The sequence below is a fragment of the Cutaneotrichosporon oleaginosum genome (genome assembly GCF_008065305.1).
Source record: "Cutaneotrichosporon oleaginosum strain ATCC 20508 chromosome Unknown ATCC20508_contig06, whole genome shotgun sequence".
In the NCBI taxonomy this organism is placed as follows: domain Eukaryota; kingdom Fungi; phylum Basidiomycota; class Tremellomycetes; order Trichosporonales; family Trichosporonaceae; genus Cutaneotrichosporon; species Cutaneotrichosporon oleaginosum.
Window position 1 is genome coordinate 1,931,430 of NW_027072175.1, and position 15,398 is coordinate 1,946,827.

Sequence of the window (15,398 nt, forward strand, 5' to 3'; positions counted from 1 at the left end):
GCCCGTAGACGCTGTCTAGACTGTGCATGTATGCAGTGCTATAGTAACTCAGCCTCGCCCAGCTGCACAGCTGCATATTTTACAAACTACACCGAGATGGTCTTGAACACATTAAACCCGTCCGCGGCCGTCGTGACCACCATGCCCGGCACCTGCGGGTGCCAGTGCAGCTCCTTGACGTCCTTCTGGCCCTGGTGCACGAACAACAGCTGCGGGGGGACGTCGAGGACACGCCCGTCTGGCCCGACCGGCGCATCGCCCGCCTGCTCGTCGTCCCCTTCCACCGACAGGTCCCAGAGTGTCACCTGGTCGTCGGAGCCCGACGCCGCGAACACGGACGGGTCGGAGGGGTGCCATTCGACCGAGGTGATCGGCGCTGTGTGCCACGCGAAGTGCGCGACGGGCTTGGGTTTTCTGGTGTAAGCAGGGCAATGGGTGGGGCAGAGACCACTCCCGCTCGACTCTCGCTGCTGTGCGGCTAGACTCACGACTTGAACATGCGCAGGTCCCAGACCTTGACGCCGCCCTCGTCTCCGCCCGAGACGAGCAGATAGTCGACGTTGCGGTTCCACGAGATGACGTTCACGTCGTCGTCGTGCGCGCGCACGCTGACGGCGCACTTGCGCGACTTGGTGCGCACGTCCCACACGCGCACTGTCCTGTCCGCGGACGCGGAAGCGAAGACGGTCGGCTCGGCCGGACTCCACTGCAAGTCCTCGACGGAAGACGTGTGGGACGTGTACGCCTGCGACGTGCTCCACCCGGTGGGCGTGTGTGTCGTGAGGAAGATGTTGGAGTCGACGTCGCCGGTGAGGAGGCCCGAGCGGCCCCACTCGACGGCGTAGCCCTCGGCGCGCCCGTGCGCCGTGATGGTGTGCACGGGAGTCTTTTGGCGGGGGCGCCCCGACCCGGCGCCGGAGAGCGTGTCGACGAGCGGCTTGACGTCCCAGATATGGACTTTGCCCGTCTCGGAGAACGAGGCGACATGGTACGGGTTCGGGAGGGCGCCGGGGGTCGCGGGCGCCGCGCGGATACGGTTCACGGCGCCGACGTGCGGCAGCGTCAAGAAGTCGAGCTTGGCGTCTTCGTCGACTTCGTCGTCGTCTTCCGCGTCACTGTCGTCGTCGTGCTGTGTCCGGCTCAGCCCGCTCAGCCGCATCACCACCACCTCGTCCTTCGCCCGCCCTTGCCCCGACACCTCGCCCGCTTGCGTGCCCGCTACGAGCCACGCCGTCTGCGGGAACCCCGTCCGGTCCACGCCCAGGTCGTCCTTCAGCACGTCAAACGACAGGCAGGGCCACGCGTACTGCACCGCGTGCAGGCACGGGTAGACCGAGTTGTCGGGCACAAGCTGCTCGTCCGCGTTCATTGCGACGCCGGGGAGGTACGTCTGCTTCTTCGGCTCGGGCGCGTCCTCGTCCTCGGGCGCATGGGTGAATTCTGCTGTCAGCATGGCGGAGTGGAGCTTGGGCTCGCTGCGGAGCCTGCAAGCTCGCAGGCCCTGCAAGGCATAGCTCGCAAAGCTTGCGAAAGTGGCGCTATCATGGCGCACGCTGGCAGCTGCAGCCGCACTCACCGTCCTCGCCGTCCTCGTCCATCGCGTCGCCGTCCACCACCTCCTCCTCGATCTCGTCCTCCCACCGGTCCTCGAACTCGCCCATCTCGTCCTCGCCTGCCGCGGGGCGCGCAGTCTCCTGTCCTCGCGCTGCCGCCTTGGAGGGGGTAGTCTCGTCCTCTGCCGCACGCTTCTTGTTCATGGCGGCTTTTAGTGTGGTGTGTAGAGTGAGGAAACACTGACGCAGTGGCCACCCAACATCAACTTTTACGGGACGACCGTGGGAAACCTGTTTTCCACTCCGCCTTCTCCTTCCTCTGTTCTTTCCGTCTCCGATCTCCGATATCCAAACCACTATATCAACCATGCTTCTCGCGCGCCCGCTCGCGCGCACGCCGCTGGCGCTCGACGTCGGTCTGCGCGCGCTCTCCGTCTCCTCGCCCGCGCCGAGCTTCGCCGATCTCGCGCGCATCACGTCCTCCCCGCCCTCGTCCTTCTCCGTCGCCCTGCCCCCCACGACGTCCGAGGCGCGCGGCTACGCGCCCGGCGCGATGGCGCTGCGCGCCGACCCCGTCCTCGACCTCTTCACGAACATGCTCATGCGGCACGGCAAGAAGGCCGAGGCGCAGCGGCACGCCGCGTCCGTCCTGGCGATGTTGCAGGCGGCGACGAACAGCCCGCCGCTCCCGCAGCTGCACCGCGCGATCGAGCTCGCGAGCCCGTCCGTCAAGCTGCTGTCGATGCGCAAGCGCGCGAAGACGATCATGACGCCGCGCGCGCTCAACGAGCGCCAGCGTACGCGGACCGGCATCAAGTGGCTCCTTAAGGCGGCGGAGCGCGGGCGCAAGGGTGGCGTCAGGCGCGACGACCGCGTCGCGCGCGAGGTGCTCGCTGTCCTTGATGGGAGTAGCGATGTGTTCAAGCGTGTGGAGGAGGTGCACAAGATTGCTATGCTCCAGCGGTGGGTACTAGAGTTGGGGAGGGGGTTTGGGAAGCACGGGCGAGAGTGCTTCTGCAGGCGCGGCGGAAAGCGTTCGCGACGGCTGCAATGCTCTCCCCGGAGCTGTGTAGTGTCCTTCCTGTTTGTCGGCCACGCCTTGAGCACCTCGCCTCAGCCTGAAGCCATCACCATGTCCGCTGCATGTCTAGATTACTTCGTCCTCACCTCCAAACCCCCACACCCCATCACGACCTCGCTGACTCCAGCTCCAACATCAACGCGCGGTAACCGACCACTCCGATAGAGACGATGCATACACTACAACAGCACAACACAACATTTGGTAAGATCATGATCGTGGGTGGTTATTGAGGACGGGTTCACTTGTTGTCCCAGTTGTCGCCAAACTCCCTGTCCGTCAGTGTCGCGCAAGGCTGCCGCGTGCAGAGGCGCCGCAGGTCATGCGTTGCTCACACCACACCCCCACTCACCACTTGTAACAGTCGACACACGTCGACTCGGACTTGGCCCTGGGCACGCCGCCATGCTTCTCCCAGTCGGGGTTCTTGGGCTTCTTGGGGTCCTTCTTGCCCCACCGGCCCCACGGGAACCAGTTGACCCACCCAGTGCCGGGGTCGGGAATATCATCGTCGTCATCGTCGTCGTCCCAGCCACCGCCTCCACCGCCTCCACCACCTCCCTCACCTCCATCCCGGCCTTCGTCGTCGTCTTCATCCTCGTCGCCCACTGGCCACGGGTCCGCGAGCACCTTGTTGATGACTTCACCGATCCGGTGTGTCCGCACGTCCACGCTCCATCCCTTGACAGTCACCGTGTCGTACAAGATTGTCAAGCCCGTGTGGCACTTGGCCTCAAGCGCGAACCCTGCCGCATAGCAACCAGAGTACGCGCCCGTGCACGCGCCCATGGGGATCGGGTCGGCTGTGTGGTACACGTGTGTGATGCCGGACTTCTCGGGGGGCACGGCCGGCGGCTGCGGGAGATGCAGGCGGCGCGCGGGAAGGCGGTCGCCGGGTGCCTCAAAGCCAACGGCAGGCGCACCAAAGGAGAGACCGATGAGAGCGGCAAGAGACCCGCCGAGCTGGGGTCAGTGCTGGGTGGCGATAAGGTGGTCGCGTCACTTGTGATGGTCACGCGTTGCGCGCCGCGTCGCACGCAGTCCCACACATGTACTCACCGAGTGCCCAGTCAGCCAGATGTTCGCGTTGGGATACATGTACGTGACGTTGTTGTAGAGGTTGGTGCCGACTGTCGCGTACACGCTCTCCTCGACGAGAGCCTTCTCGAGGCACGTCTGCTCGCACTTGTACCCGCCGGCATAGCAATCGCACACGGGTGACCACGAGAAGTCGACGCGTGCGCAGCAGCACGAGAAGAGAAGGTTGTCCTGCTATCAGCGACGTTCCTGTACAGTGGGAGATAAGGAGCACCTCTCACTCACGTTGAATTTGTCATTCTTTGAAGTCGGTCCGCCGCTACCGAGCACGCCCGCGCTGGTGCCTTTGATGGCGATAACAACGGTAGAGTTTGTCTCGTCAGCAAAGACGTGGCCGCGCAGCCCGTCCGCGTCCGGCTCCCATCCGAACTCGGTGCCGTTGTTGCTCCCGTTGATCGGGTACCACCCGTAGTCGTCGTGCTGGGAATACGCGTTGCTGGCCATCTTGGCGAGCGTAAGCAGAGTCTGGCGGTCCGTGATGTCGGGCATCTCGACCTCGACGTCCTCCCACCCGCCCTCCCACTCCATGCTGGGCGCCGCCCAGCCGTTGACGGTCGCGTTGCCACCGGCGGCACGGGCGTGCGCCGAGCGCGCCCAGCTGAGGATCTCCGGGGGGTGGGAGGAGGGACGCCGGATTGTACTCCGGCGCGTGCGGACGACCATGTCGTTGGCGAGGGAGGCGACGGACTGGACGGACGCGGGCGTGTCCGCGAACAGGAGGGGCGCGGAGCGCGAGAGCGAGTGCGCGTGTGCGTGCCGCGGGGTGAAGCTTAGGCTCTGCGGGGGGGGCTCCTGCACGGCCTCGAAGACGAGGGGCGCGAGGGAGGTGATGAGGGGAATCCTCATGATGTGAGGAGTTGATTGTGGTGATGGATAGCGGCTGTCGAAGTGAGGCTATGTGTGATTGAGTGACTGTGACTGATAGTGGAGCGCGAGTTGCCACCCAAGCTCCATGCATCATGGGGCAGCGGAAGCAATTCCGCGTCCCAATTAGGATGATGGGATCTGCTAAGCAGGGTAATTAGCTATATACAGCGATCTGGGTCACGTCACCGTGGCCCCTTCGCTCTCTTTCTCTCTGTCTCTCTCTTTCTCTTATGCTCTCTTCTCCTCCTCCTCCATGTCCCCCTCCGCCCCTCCAGTAGACGTTCCCGGCCTCCCGCCTCTCGAGTGGGGCTTCCGCCCCGGGCGCGCCTACGCCGACGCAGGCGTCCTCGTTCTCCTCGCCTACGCCTCGACCGACTGGGTCGTGGACCCCCTCGGTGCCCCGCCTGTCCTGTCCGCGTGCCCGCTCGGGTTCGCCGCCCCACAGACTTTCAGCCTCAGCGCGCGCGTGAGCGTCAGTGGAGCGCGCACGACATTCGATGCTCCCGCCCTCCTCGTTTGGCGCGACGAGAAGCACTGGGGCAAACTCTGCTTTGAGCGCGCCCCAACCGGTTCTGTCGGCCCCGTCAGTGTCGTCACAGACGGCGGCACGAGCGACGACGCCAACGCGTACACTCTTGAAGGCGAGGAAGGACACATGTGGCTGCGCCTCAGCCGCGTTGGTGTATGCACGTTTGCGTTCCACGCTTCGCGCGACGGGCGCTGGTGGGATTTCGTGCGCATCTTCCGCCTTTCCGGCGGCGACAGCGGCTCCGATCAAGGCAGTGAATCCAAGTGGCGGGTGGGGTTCCTTGCCCAGTCGCCAACTGGGCCAGGATGTGCGGCGCGCTTTGAAGACATCCGCCTCGGCGCTGCTCCCACCAACCTGCGCGATGGGAGCTAGCGACGCAGTTATGAACAAACCGGTTGCCGACGGGCGCCGAACGGCATGCATGATGCATGTGGACACGCTTGTTGGCCGGTAGCTGGGCGGATGTGCGGCTGCCGGCCCTGCACTGTTTCACGTGGTGACGTGCTCAGCGGCCAAGGCGCGATTAGATCAAGATCTAGGACCCCCTCGGCGATCGGCTACCTCGCTAGCTCGTCGCGTCCGCCATTTCGTCATTGACAGCACTCTCCACTGCATCAATGGCGCCCGCCGTCGACTCTGCATGGCCTCAAGATGAAAATGCATGGAATGACTTGAGCGCTCAGCACAAGGTATGCTATTCTGGGCCCCCACCGGGAGTATATCGCGGGCGCCGACCGGGATCCGCCCACAGGCACTGCGGGCAGTGGGCGCGCGAAATCATTGTGATTGAAGGACCTTGGCGGCCAACTGCGGCACCCGAAAGTGCGCCCACCTCCCTCCGCGTTCACGCCGTCGCCGAGGCCGAGGGGAGGGCCGACATTGGCTATAGCGGCCCGACTTTGCTCTGCAATTCACTCTTCCGCACGTCCTCTCATCCCCCATCTCACCATCGCCCACTCCCGCCATGTCGAGCTCCCCGACATGCTCGCCAACGGCCAGCGTTAGCGCAATGGAGACGGCGCACACCCGTCTAGCCACAGAGCTCCCCATCGAGAGCTACACGCTCCCTCGTCGTCCCTGGCGCCGCTACGTCACCTCGTTTGAGGATATCCTCGACCACCACTACAAGGGCGCAGGCACCGAGTCTGATCCATACGTCGTCGACTGGCTACGCGACGACGCGGAGGATCCACAGAATTTCCCCGCCTCCTACAAGTGGTTTCAGGTCGGGTTGACATCGCTTCTGACTCTGGCGGTGACACTTGCATCTTCGGGGTATGCGGGTGGCATCAAGTCGCTCATGATTGAGTTTGGCGGCAGCTCGGAGCTGTGGGTCGGCGGTGTCTGTGAGTGTTGCCGGTCAATCACGCCGCGGGACAGGTGTGCGGGCTGGTGCTCTGGGCAGGCTATTTCATGCCAATCTCACGCCACTCACCTGCTCGCCACATCTGCACGCCGCATTTGCTGACCCTAGCCCTCTTTGTCCTTGGATTCGCCTTCGGTCCTCTGCTATGGGCCCCCACATCCGAGGTCTTCGGTCGCCGCATCGTCTACCTCGTTTCGTGCTTCTTCCTCACCCTCTGGCTAGCCGTGACCATTGTCGCACCCAACCCCGCCGCTATCCTCGTGTTCCGCGGGCTCTCGGGCTTCTTTGGCTCGTCGCCCCTCACCAATGCCGGCGGCACCGTGTCCGACCTCCTCACAGCCGAGCAGCGCGGCATCGGTATGGCTCTCTTCTCCGCAGCACCGTTCCTGGGTCCTGCCCTTGGCCCAATCTCAGGCGGCTACATTGGTGACGCTGCGGGGTGGAAGTGGGTGATGGGCTTCCTTGCCATGTGAGTCCCCCCCCTCCGTGTTAGCTTTGGGCGTTACTGATGATAGCCTCTGCGGAGTGGTGTTCGTCGTCCTCGTCCTCTTCACACCCGAGACCTATGCCCCGACTTTGCTTCGCCAGCGAGCCGAGCGCCTCTCCAAGGCCACGGGCAAGGTGTACCGCTACCGCGGTGATGCGCAAAAGCCGCTCGAGGTCATCCCTCTCTTCCGTGCTGCTTTGCTACGCCCATGGCGCTTCCTGCTCGAGCCAGTGGTGCTGATCCTGTCGATCTACATCAGCATCATCTATGGCACGCTCTACCTCAACTTTGCGGCGTATCCGATCATCTTCCAGCAAATGCGCGGCTGGTCGAGTGGCGAACAGGGCCTTGCTTTCCTCGGCATTGCCGGCGGCGTCGTCATCGCCATCACCGTTGTTCTTCTCATGGTGAACAAGGCTTACGTCAAGGCCAGCCAGCAGAAGGGCACCCCGCCGCCTGAGGAGCGCCTTCAGCCCGCGTTCATGGCTGGTGTCATCTGCGTGGTTGGTCTCGCGGGCTTTGCGGCGACGTGCGGGCCCAACGTGCATTGGATCGCCTCAATTCTCTTCGGGATCCCCTTTGGCTTTGGCATGGTTCTCATCTTCCTCTCGACAATGGGTTACCTCGTCGACAGCTACACCATATATGCGGCGAGTGTGCTAGCTGCCAACTCGGTGTTGCGCTCGCTCTTTGGCGCTGCATTTCCCCTCTTCACTCCCAAGATGTACGAGCGTCTTGGTGTGCACTGGGCGGCAGCCATCCCGGGCTTCCTGGCTTTCGCGTGTGTCCCCTTCCCCCTTATCTTCTACAAGTACGGCGCCGCCATCCGTGCGCGCAGCAAGTACGCAGCGGATGCTGAGCGCACAATGAAGCGGCTCACAGAGGAGCGCCGCGCCGAGCTCGAGGAAGAAGAGGCCGCTGGGAAGAGCGGTGACCTGTACGTTGCGGGAGGGGAGAAGCCGGCCCTCGGCCGCGTCAAGACGGGGGCGTCCATCACGCGTCCTAGCCATCCTAAGAATGACGCGTGGATCCAGTGGCGGGTTCTGGCCGAGCGCGATGAGGTGGACCTATCGGACGAGCAGCGGATGAGCGTGCAGCAGGGTGCACGCGAGTTTGCGCCGTACCATCATCCATCGAGCGTGTAGATGCAGCGGCCGGACGGACGGACAGCAGACATAGACAACATACAACAGAGACCACACATGCATAGTATAGTTTGTGTTTGTGGCTGGGCGAGGCGAGGCAAGCGGCGGCAGCGGCGGCAACTAGTACTTCCGACCACTCGTGTTTTTACTAGAGCCCACCTGTACACGCCTAGTATAGTAGGCACGCTTTCCTATTCAGACGCCTATTCGTGATACATACGAGCCTAATGCAAGGAGACGCCGCGCCGTCTATGGTGGCTTGAACGCCCATTTCCACGACGCCGACGACGGAACATGCATGGAGCCCTTCAGACACTGTAGCCACAGCCTGTGGCTATCAGTAGATATCAGATACATGCATGTAGATGTCGATACAGGATAGATATTGATTTCAGAATGACGTCTACAAGGCGCCATACGTCCCATACCGTGGGTAGTGATACATTTGGCTCGCAAAGAAGTCTGACGCTTGCGTAGACTGCGTATAGAACGTTCTAGACGCCGAGGAAGTGTGTAGATCAATCGGCGGCGGCAGCGGCGGCTGCGGCGGCAGCGGCGCCGTACCAAAGAATCGGGCGTTATGCTCCATGACCTGTTGACGAGCTGCGTCTGAAGTCATCCTGAAGGTGTCTGCCAGCGTAAACGTCGTTGCAGTTGATGTAGAGGTAGAACGGACTGCTGGGGGCGCAGGGGGCGCAGTCGGTGTCGGCGTCGGCGTCGGCGTCGGCGTCGGCGATGCGGCGTCGGCGTCATCCTCTTCTGCCGCGATTTCTCGCTCGCGTTGCTCGCGCCAACGTCGTAGCTTCTTGCACGGCATTCTAGAGTGCAGGCGTTCCCCGTGCTTCCCGCAAAAGCCGCAAAAACCGTTCGGGACAGTTCCTGTTAGATATGAGTCGCTCACGTCGCTCGGCCAGTCGTCCTCATCGACCTGAGGCCCTCGGTGCCGCGCGCTCCGTTGGCGCGGTCTCGGCGTCGGTCTCGGCGTCGGTCTTTCGTCAGTTGGCGCTGCTCGAGACATCTGCGATGCAGGACAGTCAAAGCCGACGTCGTGCCGTCTGAAGCAGTAGCGACACCGCCGATGTTGCTCCCTCGTCGGTCCCACCACGATCTCCGAGGCTATCAGGCCTCGTCCGCTCGGCGCTCGGGGCCCATTGAAGCGGGCATACGCGGTAGAGCCGCCACGGCCTCGCCCTCGGCTTCGGACTGCGCCTCTCGGCGGTCGGACTAGCAGGTTCAACGTCCTCTGCGTTTCCTCATCCTCGGGCAACGTCGTATCGATAATCTCGGTCCGAATGACTGCGGAGCTGGCTTCCTCGTCGCTCAACGCTTCCTCGTCGCTGGACAGCACGTCAACGACGTAGTTGACGATCCCCGTGGGTGTATGCGCAAAGTATTTGCCTTCGACGTCTCGTACGAGGGTGTTGAGGCTATCGAGGGATACCAGGCGCCACATTCGGCCAAAATCAGCCTTCCTGAGGCGCGCATCGAGCCCGCTGAGCCTCTTCTCGATCTCATGAGCGCATGGAAGATCGTAGGCCTTGCGGAAGGTGCCGGTGCACGCTCTAGGCTCCTCGAGCAGCTCGCCATTGCGATCTACCCGTTGGCCAGCGGCCCATAGGCTCCTCTTGAATGCGATCGCGAGCTGAGGGAAGACGAGCTCCATCGCACGACGCGATACGACGTTTCTGACGTTGGAGAACAGACTGCGACCGTCTTGAACGTGGGTACGCATCTCCGCCTGCATCGTATGGGTAACGCTGGCCCATTGAGAGGTGAAGAAGTCACGTATGCGATCCATGGTTGCCAGGAGATCGCGCCGCCACGGCGAGTCGCCGAGGTGCTTCTTCAGGACGCCGTGCATCCCTTCGAGACGGCTGTTGTTGCGCTGTCCGAGATGGCGATGCCCATCTACGTGGAAATGGACGAATTCCTCGGCGTCGGCGTCTAGCGCGGCTTCCCCGATGCGCAGAGCATCTCCGAGGAGTGTCGCGCCGTCCTCGTCGGCGTATCGGCCCTGCGAGAACGTCTCCACCCAGATAGCACGCTGCTCTGCCAGTTCCTCCTCGCTCCTCGAGCGCACGATCATGCGCCAGCCCTGTAGAACGCTGTCGAGGTGCTCTTCCCATTCGGGCCGCGTATGGAACACGCTCGACGTGTCGTTCAGCTTGTGGGATCCGAAGATACGCCGCAGAGGTGGCGCCGCTGCTACCTTGATATTCTGCTCGATGTGCCACAGGCAGAGGACGTTCTTCGCGCTGGGCCACACCGTCTTGCAGGCTCGGCGTAGGCGGCTATCGCGATCGGTCAAGAACACCGCAGGCTGCGGCGCTTGCACGAGCTCCACGAAGTCCTGGAGGGCTCTGCGCAGGTGGGCGTATCGTTCTCCTTTGAGGAGCGCTATACCAGCGGTGAACGTGTTGTTGCAAGCAGTCACGCCTACGATATGCAGGAGCGGCATATCGTACTTGTTGGTGCCGTTCGTGCAATCGACGAGGAGCACTGTAGGCCACCGTAGCAGCAGAGCTCGGGCTCTTCGGGTAGTGTAGACAATCGAGGTAAGCCTGCAAGTCAGCTAGGATGAGTGGTGGGCTCTCACACGCTCGTATCTGGGTCTCTTGTACCGCGGTATAGCTCGCCTGTAGCGTCCAGGTTGCGCAGGAGGGCCTCGGTCTCAGTACCACCGAGGCGGGCTCGGGTATGCAGTCGGTAAGCGGCATTGTAGATATCTTTGCGGGATAGCCGTACAGTGTCGGGGAAGTCACGATTGAGGCGTGGAACGATACGTCGTGCAGGCAGACCAGCCTGCAGCATGCTTTCGGCGGCCGCAACTTGCTCGGCGTCGTAGCGGCGCGCCTGGACCATCTCCGAGGCCTCAAGAAGCCCGTGGTTGTGCTGATGCCACCCTGCGGCGCGTTGATCTAGCGTCCAGCCTGGCCAGACGGCGATACCGTTGCGCAGGATAGCTATCATCATCTTGAACTTGCAGTTTGTCTTCCTAGAAGCGTAGCGGCGTTTGCGGAAGGGCTCCTGAACTTTGGGCCGTCGGCGAGCCATCCCGCAGTCCAGGTATCGCTTCTCCACGATAGCTCCTTGCGCGCCAGCGACGTCGTCATGAGGTGGGGCTAGCTTCAGTCTGTTGCCGCGAACAAGCCAAAAGCCCTGTGCGAGGGCTATAGGACTGAATATCGTGCAGAGAGCGTCGAGAGAGGGAGCAGTGCAGGGAGGGATATCGACAGTTCGTGTGGGTGGTGTAGGCTGGCTCTCGCGAGATAGCCAGATGTTGTCATTGTCGCTGTCGTCGGCGTCGTCGTCGTCGTCGTCTGAAATGGTGATGTGAGGGCGGACGGCGTATCTGGGTAGTGGTGGTGGAATGAGTAGATCGAGTTCTGAGACCTCCGCAGCTAGCTGAGACGTCGAGGGATGAGAGAGGAGCTCAGAGTGCAGGTTGCGCAGGATGAACGTGTAGTCGAGCTCGTCGTTGGGCTCGGCTATGATATCATCAGTCGCCACCGACGCCCTCGACGCCCCCGACGGCGGCGGCGGCGCCGCCACCAAGGACGATGCAGGAGACTCGGTGCCGTCCTCATATGATGCCGTGCTCGCGATCGACGGCGTCACGAGCGCCATAGACGTGTACGAGGTGTTCATGTTGAATTGAGAGTGATGAAGGTGATGAAGATGTTGAGGAAGTGAACTGAATCGACGTGACGTGATGGGCGCGTGGGAATAGGCACGCCACCAGGGGATTGGCGTGCGCCAGAGGCTGGTGCCTATACATTTTCTATAGGCGTGTACAGGTGGGCTCTAGTAAAAACACGAGTGGTCGGAAGTACTTGTTAGCGGCGGCGGCGGCGAGGCGTTGGACTGGGCAACGGGAGGGGCCATGTCGGAGCGCGAAAGAGCGGGACAGTGTGCCGCGGAATGTGCTGCACAGAGCACGCAGGGTCACAAAAGACACAATTCTCGCCTCGGCGAGGTGGGTGCGGAGCCAAACTCTTCGGGTGTCTCGTCCGACTTTGAAGCTGTGGCGCGGCCGATGCTATGAGCATACAGAGCATATATTCTCGTGCGCCACACTGCCGAGACATCATGTTTGACCAAGTGCATTGTGTGCGGAATTTAAGAGCACTAATTTGCCTCATGCAATGACCTGCCTCATGTTCGCCCCCCTCCCCCGTCTTTTACATGCATTACTACTGTACGAGTTGATGACCACCTGGCAGCAGCTCGGCAGAGGACGGTGATTAATGATTGGCCGATGCCTGGGCGAATGTGGGGCGGCTTGGCTTCGGCCGATCGAGGGCTATCTGATAAAAACCACCCAACACGCACCGGTCACTCGGCGTGATCTGTATGAGACCTTTGCATCTTTGCGCTTTTTCCCACTTCTTGACATCTCCTCACTCCATGACACGATGAGCCCTCGCTCGGCGCGCGCGGCGCCGCTTTCTAACTCCCCCTCCCCCTCTCCCTCCCCCTCCTCACGCTCCTCGCGCCCGCGTCCCCGCGCCATGCCGCCTCTCCTCGCTCTGGCCTCCGCGGCCCTCCTCGCGGCGCCCGCCGCCGCCACCCTTGTCGGGGAGCACGGCGCCTGCTTCTCCGCCTGCCAGCTGCCGCTCAACTTCGTGCGCTTCGCAGACATCCCCGGCCCCGCCACATGGGGCGCCAAAATCGCGAGCCCGTCCTACATGACCTCGCTCGTAGCGTGCATGGACGCCTACTGCACGCCCCTGCAAATCGAGTGGGGCTGGGAGCGCTTCGGCGCGTTCCGCGACCTCGGTGCACCCGGCACGCCCATCCCGCGCTTCGAAGACGTGCTTGCGCGTGTGCCCGCCGCCCCGCGCGTCGTCGACTGCCTCGCCGACCGCGGCGCCGTCGTGCCGTCCACCATCCTTATCGCGCAGCAGAACTTTGACGACGGGTACCACACTGATGTGCGTTGTTTTGTTGCGCCGCTAATCCCAGGCGGCGTTTGCGCGCCAGATGCGCCTCCACAACGCCTTTGGCATGTGCATGTATGCACTGTTGGCGGGCATGACGCTCGTCGGTCTAGGCAACCGTCTGCTTGCACATGCTGCCAAGCGTGGCGCTGTTACATGGACAGGCAATGTCCTCGCGCCATGGCCGCGCGCGTACACTTGGTACCGCCGCCATATTGGGACTCCAGCCATGATGGGCTATAGCCACGTGCAGCCATGGGGCATTCTCTCGATCCCGACGCGTCTGCAGGCGATCATGGTGAGTGCGAGGGGCTGACGGGCGTCACCCGCTGTACTGGTCTGGCCTTGCGACTTCAACGCCCGCCATGCTTGAGCATTCCCTCCCGCACCGACTTACTCACATCAGATCTTCATCTACGTCGCGCTCAACGTCGGCATGGGCTGCTACGGGTACGAGACGTTTGCGAACAACATGTTCTGGCCCGGCGCCGAGTCGATCCAGCTTGCGCGCTACCTCGGCGACCGGACGGGCATTATGAGCTTCTACAACATGGTGCTGCTGTGGCTGCTCGCGGGGCGCAACGACGTCGTCATCTGGCTGACGGGATGGAGCTTCCAAAGCCTCAACCTGTTCCACCGGTGGACGGCGCGCGTCGCCGTCGTGCAAGCCTTCGTGCACTCGTGCGCATACATCTGGCTGCGATGGGGCGCCTTCTGGGCCTTCATGCCCGAGCGCTACTGGTGGAGCGGCGTGTGCGCCATGGCCGCCATGGGCCTGCTCATCCCCCTCTCGGTCCTGCCGCTGCGGCAGTACGCGTACGAGCTCTTCCTGGTCCTCCACATCGGGTTGAGCGTCGCCACCCTCGCCCTGCTGTACCTCCACACCGAGATGTTCGGGTACGACCCGTGGGTGTGGCTGTGCATGGGCATCTGGGCGTTTGACCGCTTGCTGCGCGTTGTGCGCGTCGCCGTGCTGTCCTTCAAGACGCTCGGGCAGCGCAACGCCGTCGGCGCCATCACCGCCACGAACCCCGGCCTGATGCGCGTGCGCGTCGACACCAGCGTGCCAATCAACCCCGCCCCCGGCGACTACTACTTCCTGTACTCGCCGCGTAGCTTGTCGCCGTGGGAGAACCACCCCTTCACGCTCGCGAGCTGGGAGAAGGCGCCTGGGGGCGGCACGACGCTCCATTTCCTCATCGCGCCGATGGAGGGCTGGACGCGGCGCCTGCGGCGGCGTCTGGAAGCCGTGGCGACGCTCGCCGCCGACTCGGAAGCGGCGCCGCTCCTCGCGGCGCCCGGCACCTCCTCTCTCCCGCCCGCGCGCCTCCGCGTCCTCCTCGAAGGGCCCTACGGGCACCGGTGCGACCTCGAGCCGTTCGAGCACGTCCTCCTCCTGGCGGGGGGCAGCGGGATCGCTGCGATCCTGCCGTACGTCTTTGCCCTCTCGCGCGAAAACAGCGCCAAGAAGCGCATCAGCATAGTCTGGACAGTCCGCAACGCGGCATACGCGGCCGACGTGCTCGCGCACGAGCTCGCGCCCGCGCGCACACGCCACGCCTCCCTCGACATCTACCTCACGCAGGAGGAGCCGGTGGCCGCGCGCGCGCTGCTCGACGCCCTCGACGTCCCCCTCGACACGGGGTATGCCGCCGTCGACCCGCACAGCGCGGGGGCGCGCCGGCGCGAAGTCGTGCTGACGCGCGGGCGCCCGCCGATCCGCGAACTCGTCGGCGCACAGGTCGAGGCGCTGCGCGCCGATACCGGCCGCCTCGCGATCCTCGCGTGCGGCCCCGGACAGATGATGGACGACTTGCGCCGCGCCGTCGCGGACGCGTATGGCGCGCTCACGACGGATGCGGGCAGGCTCGAGTATTACGAAGAAGCATTTACGTGGTAGTCGAGTGGATGCATTGATTCATGGGTTCATGCGCGCAACTGGGTGTGCTGATGGCACACGGGTGACGCTGTACGATTCAGATGCCGACGAGGATGCGGAGGACGAGGTCGTCTGGCTCAACCACCGTAACGAGCCCGTCGATCCGCCGTCCAATGCCCACTTGTGTCCCGTCTTCAACCTCGACGAGGAGGACAGTAAGTCCAAGTCCAAGTCGAGGTGGCAGTGGGAGGAGTTTTCAGAGGTCGGGGATGCCAAAGTCGACGAGCCCTCGGGCGAGGTTGAGGCCGACATTCCTGCCTGAGCTGTTGAGACGCCTATGTCCGCGCTCTTGTTGGACGCGGCCAACATCACCCCCGAAGTACTTGTCTCGGTGCCGATTGACGACCTCGTCCCTGCGCCGTCCCGCCCGTGTAGTCACGGCTCATCCACCTC

General features: G+C 63.3%; 7 protein-coding genes across 7 annotated transcripts; 5 read left to right on the plus strand and 2 right to left on the minus strand.

Annotated features, from left to right (window-relative positions):
* Nucleotides 1-86: 86 nt before the first annotated feature.
* COLE_07195 (uncharacterized protein) lies at nt 87-1,757 on the minus strand (the record flags this gene model as incomplete). The annotated part of the gene is made up of 3 exons (XM_018425796.2): nt 87-414; nt 489-1,440; nt 1,577-1,757. 3 exons carry the CDS (start codon nt 1,755-1,757, stop codon nt 87-89), a joined length of 1,461 nt encoding a protein of 486 aa, XP_018277965.1.
* A 163-nt stretch (nt 1,758-1,920) lies between these two features.
* On the plus strand, nt 1,921-2,799 carry COLE_07196 (uncharacterized protein; the record flags this gene model as incomplete). Its single annotated transcript, XM_065626528.1, has 1 exon — nt 1,921-2,799. One exon carries the CDS (start codon nt 1,921-1,923, stop codon nt 2,797-2,799), a length of 879 nt encoding a protein of 292 aa, XP_065482222.1.
* Nucleotides 2,800-2,875: 76 nt separating this feature from the next.
* COLE_07197 (uncharacterized protein) lies at nt 2,876-4,221 on the minus strand (the record flags this gene model as incomplete). Its single annotated transcript, XM_018423498.2, has 4 exons — nt 2,876-2,906; nt 2,987-3,597; nt 3,694-3,903; nt 3,958-4,221. 4 exons carry the CDS (start codon nt 4,219-4,221, stop codon nt 2,876-2,878), a joined length of 1,116 nt encoding a protein of 371 aa, XP_018277963.1.
* Nucleotides 4,222-4,852: 631 nt separating this feature from the next.
* Nucleotides 4,853-5,500, plus strand: COLE_07198 (uncharacterized protein; the record flags this gene model as incomplete). Its single annotated transcript, XM_018425441.1, has 1 exon — nt 4,853-5,500. The coding sequence occupies one exon, from the start codon at nt 4,853-4,855 to the stop codon at nt 5,498-5,500; it is 648 nt and encodes a 215-aa protein (XP_018277962.1).
* Nucleotides 5,501-6,137: 637 nt separating this feature from the next.
* COLE_07199 (uncharacterized protein) lies at nt 6,138-8,126 on the plus strand (the record flags this gene model as incomplete). Its single annotated transcript, XM_065626529.1, has 3 exons — nt 6,138-6,457; nt 6,583-6,963; nt 7,010-8,126. 3 exons carry the CDS (start codon nt 6,138-6,140, stop codon nt 8,124-8,126), a joined length of 1,818 nt encoding a protein of 605 aa, XP_065482223.1.
* A 1,787-nt stretch (nt 8,127-9,913) lies between these two features.
* On the plus strand, nt 9,914-10,672 carry COLE_07200 (uncharacterized protein; the record flags this gene model as incomplete). Its single annotated transcript, XM_065626530.1, has 1 exon — nt 9,914-10,672. One exon carries the CDS (start codon nt 9,914-9,916, stop codon nt 10,670-10,672), a length of 759 nt encoding a protein of 252 aa, XP_065482224.1.
* A 1,965-nt stretch (nt 10,673-12,637) lies between these two features.
* On the plus strand, nt 12,638-14,966 carry COLE_07201 (uncharacterized protein; the record flags this gene model as incomplete). Its single annotated transcript, XM_018424363.2, has 3 exons — nt 12,638-13,060; nt 13,092-13,364; nt 13,473-14,966. The coding sequence occupies 3 exons, from the start codon at nt 12,638-12,640 to the stop codon at nt 14,964-14,966; spliced, it is 2,190 nt and encodes a 729-aa protein (XP_018275778.1).
* Between the last annotated feature and the right edge of the window lie 432 nt (nt 14,967-15,398).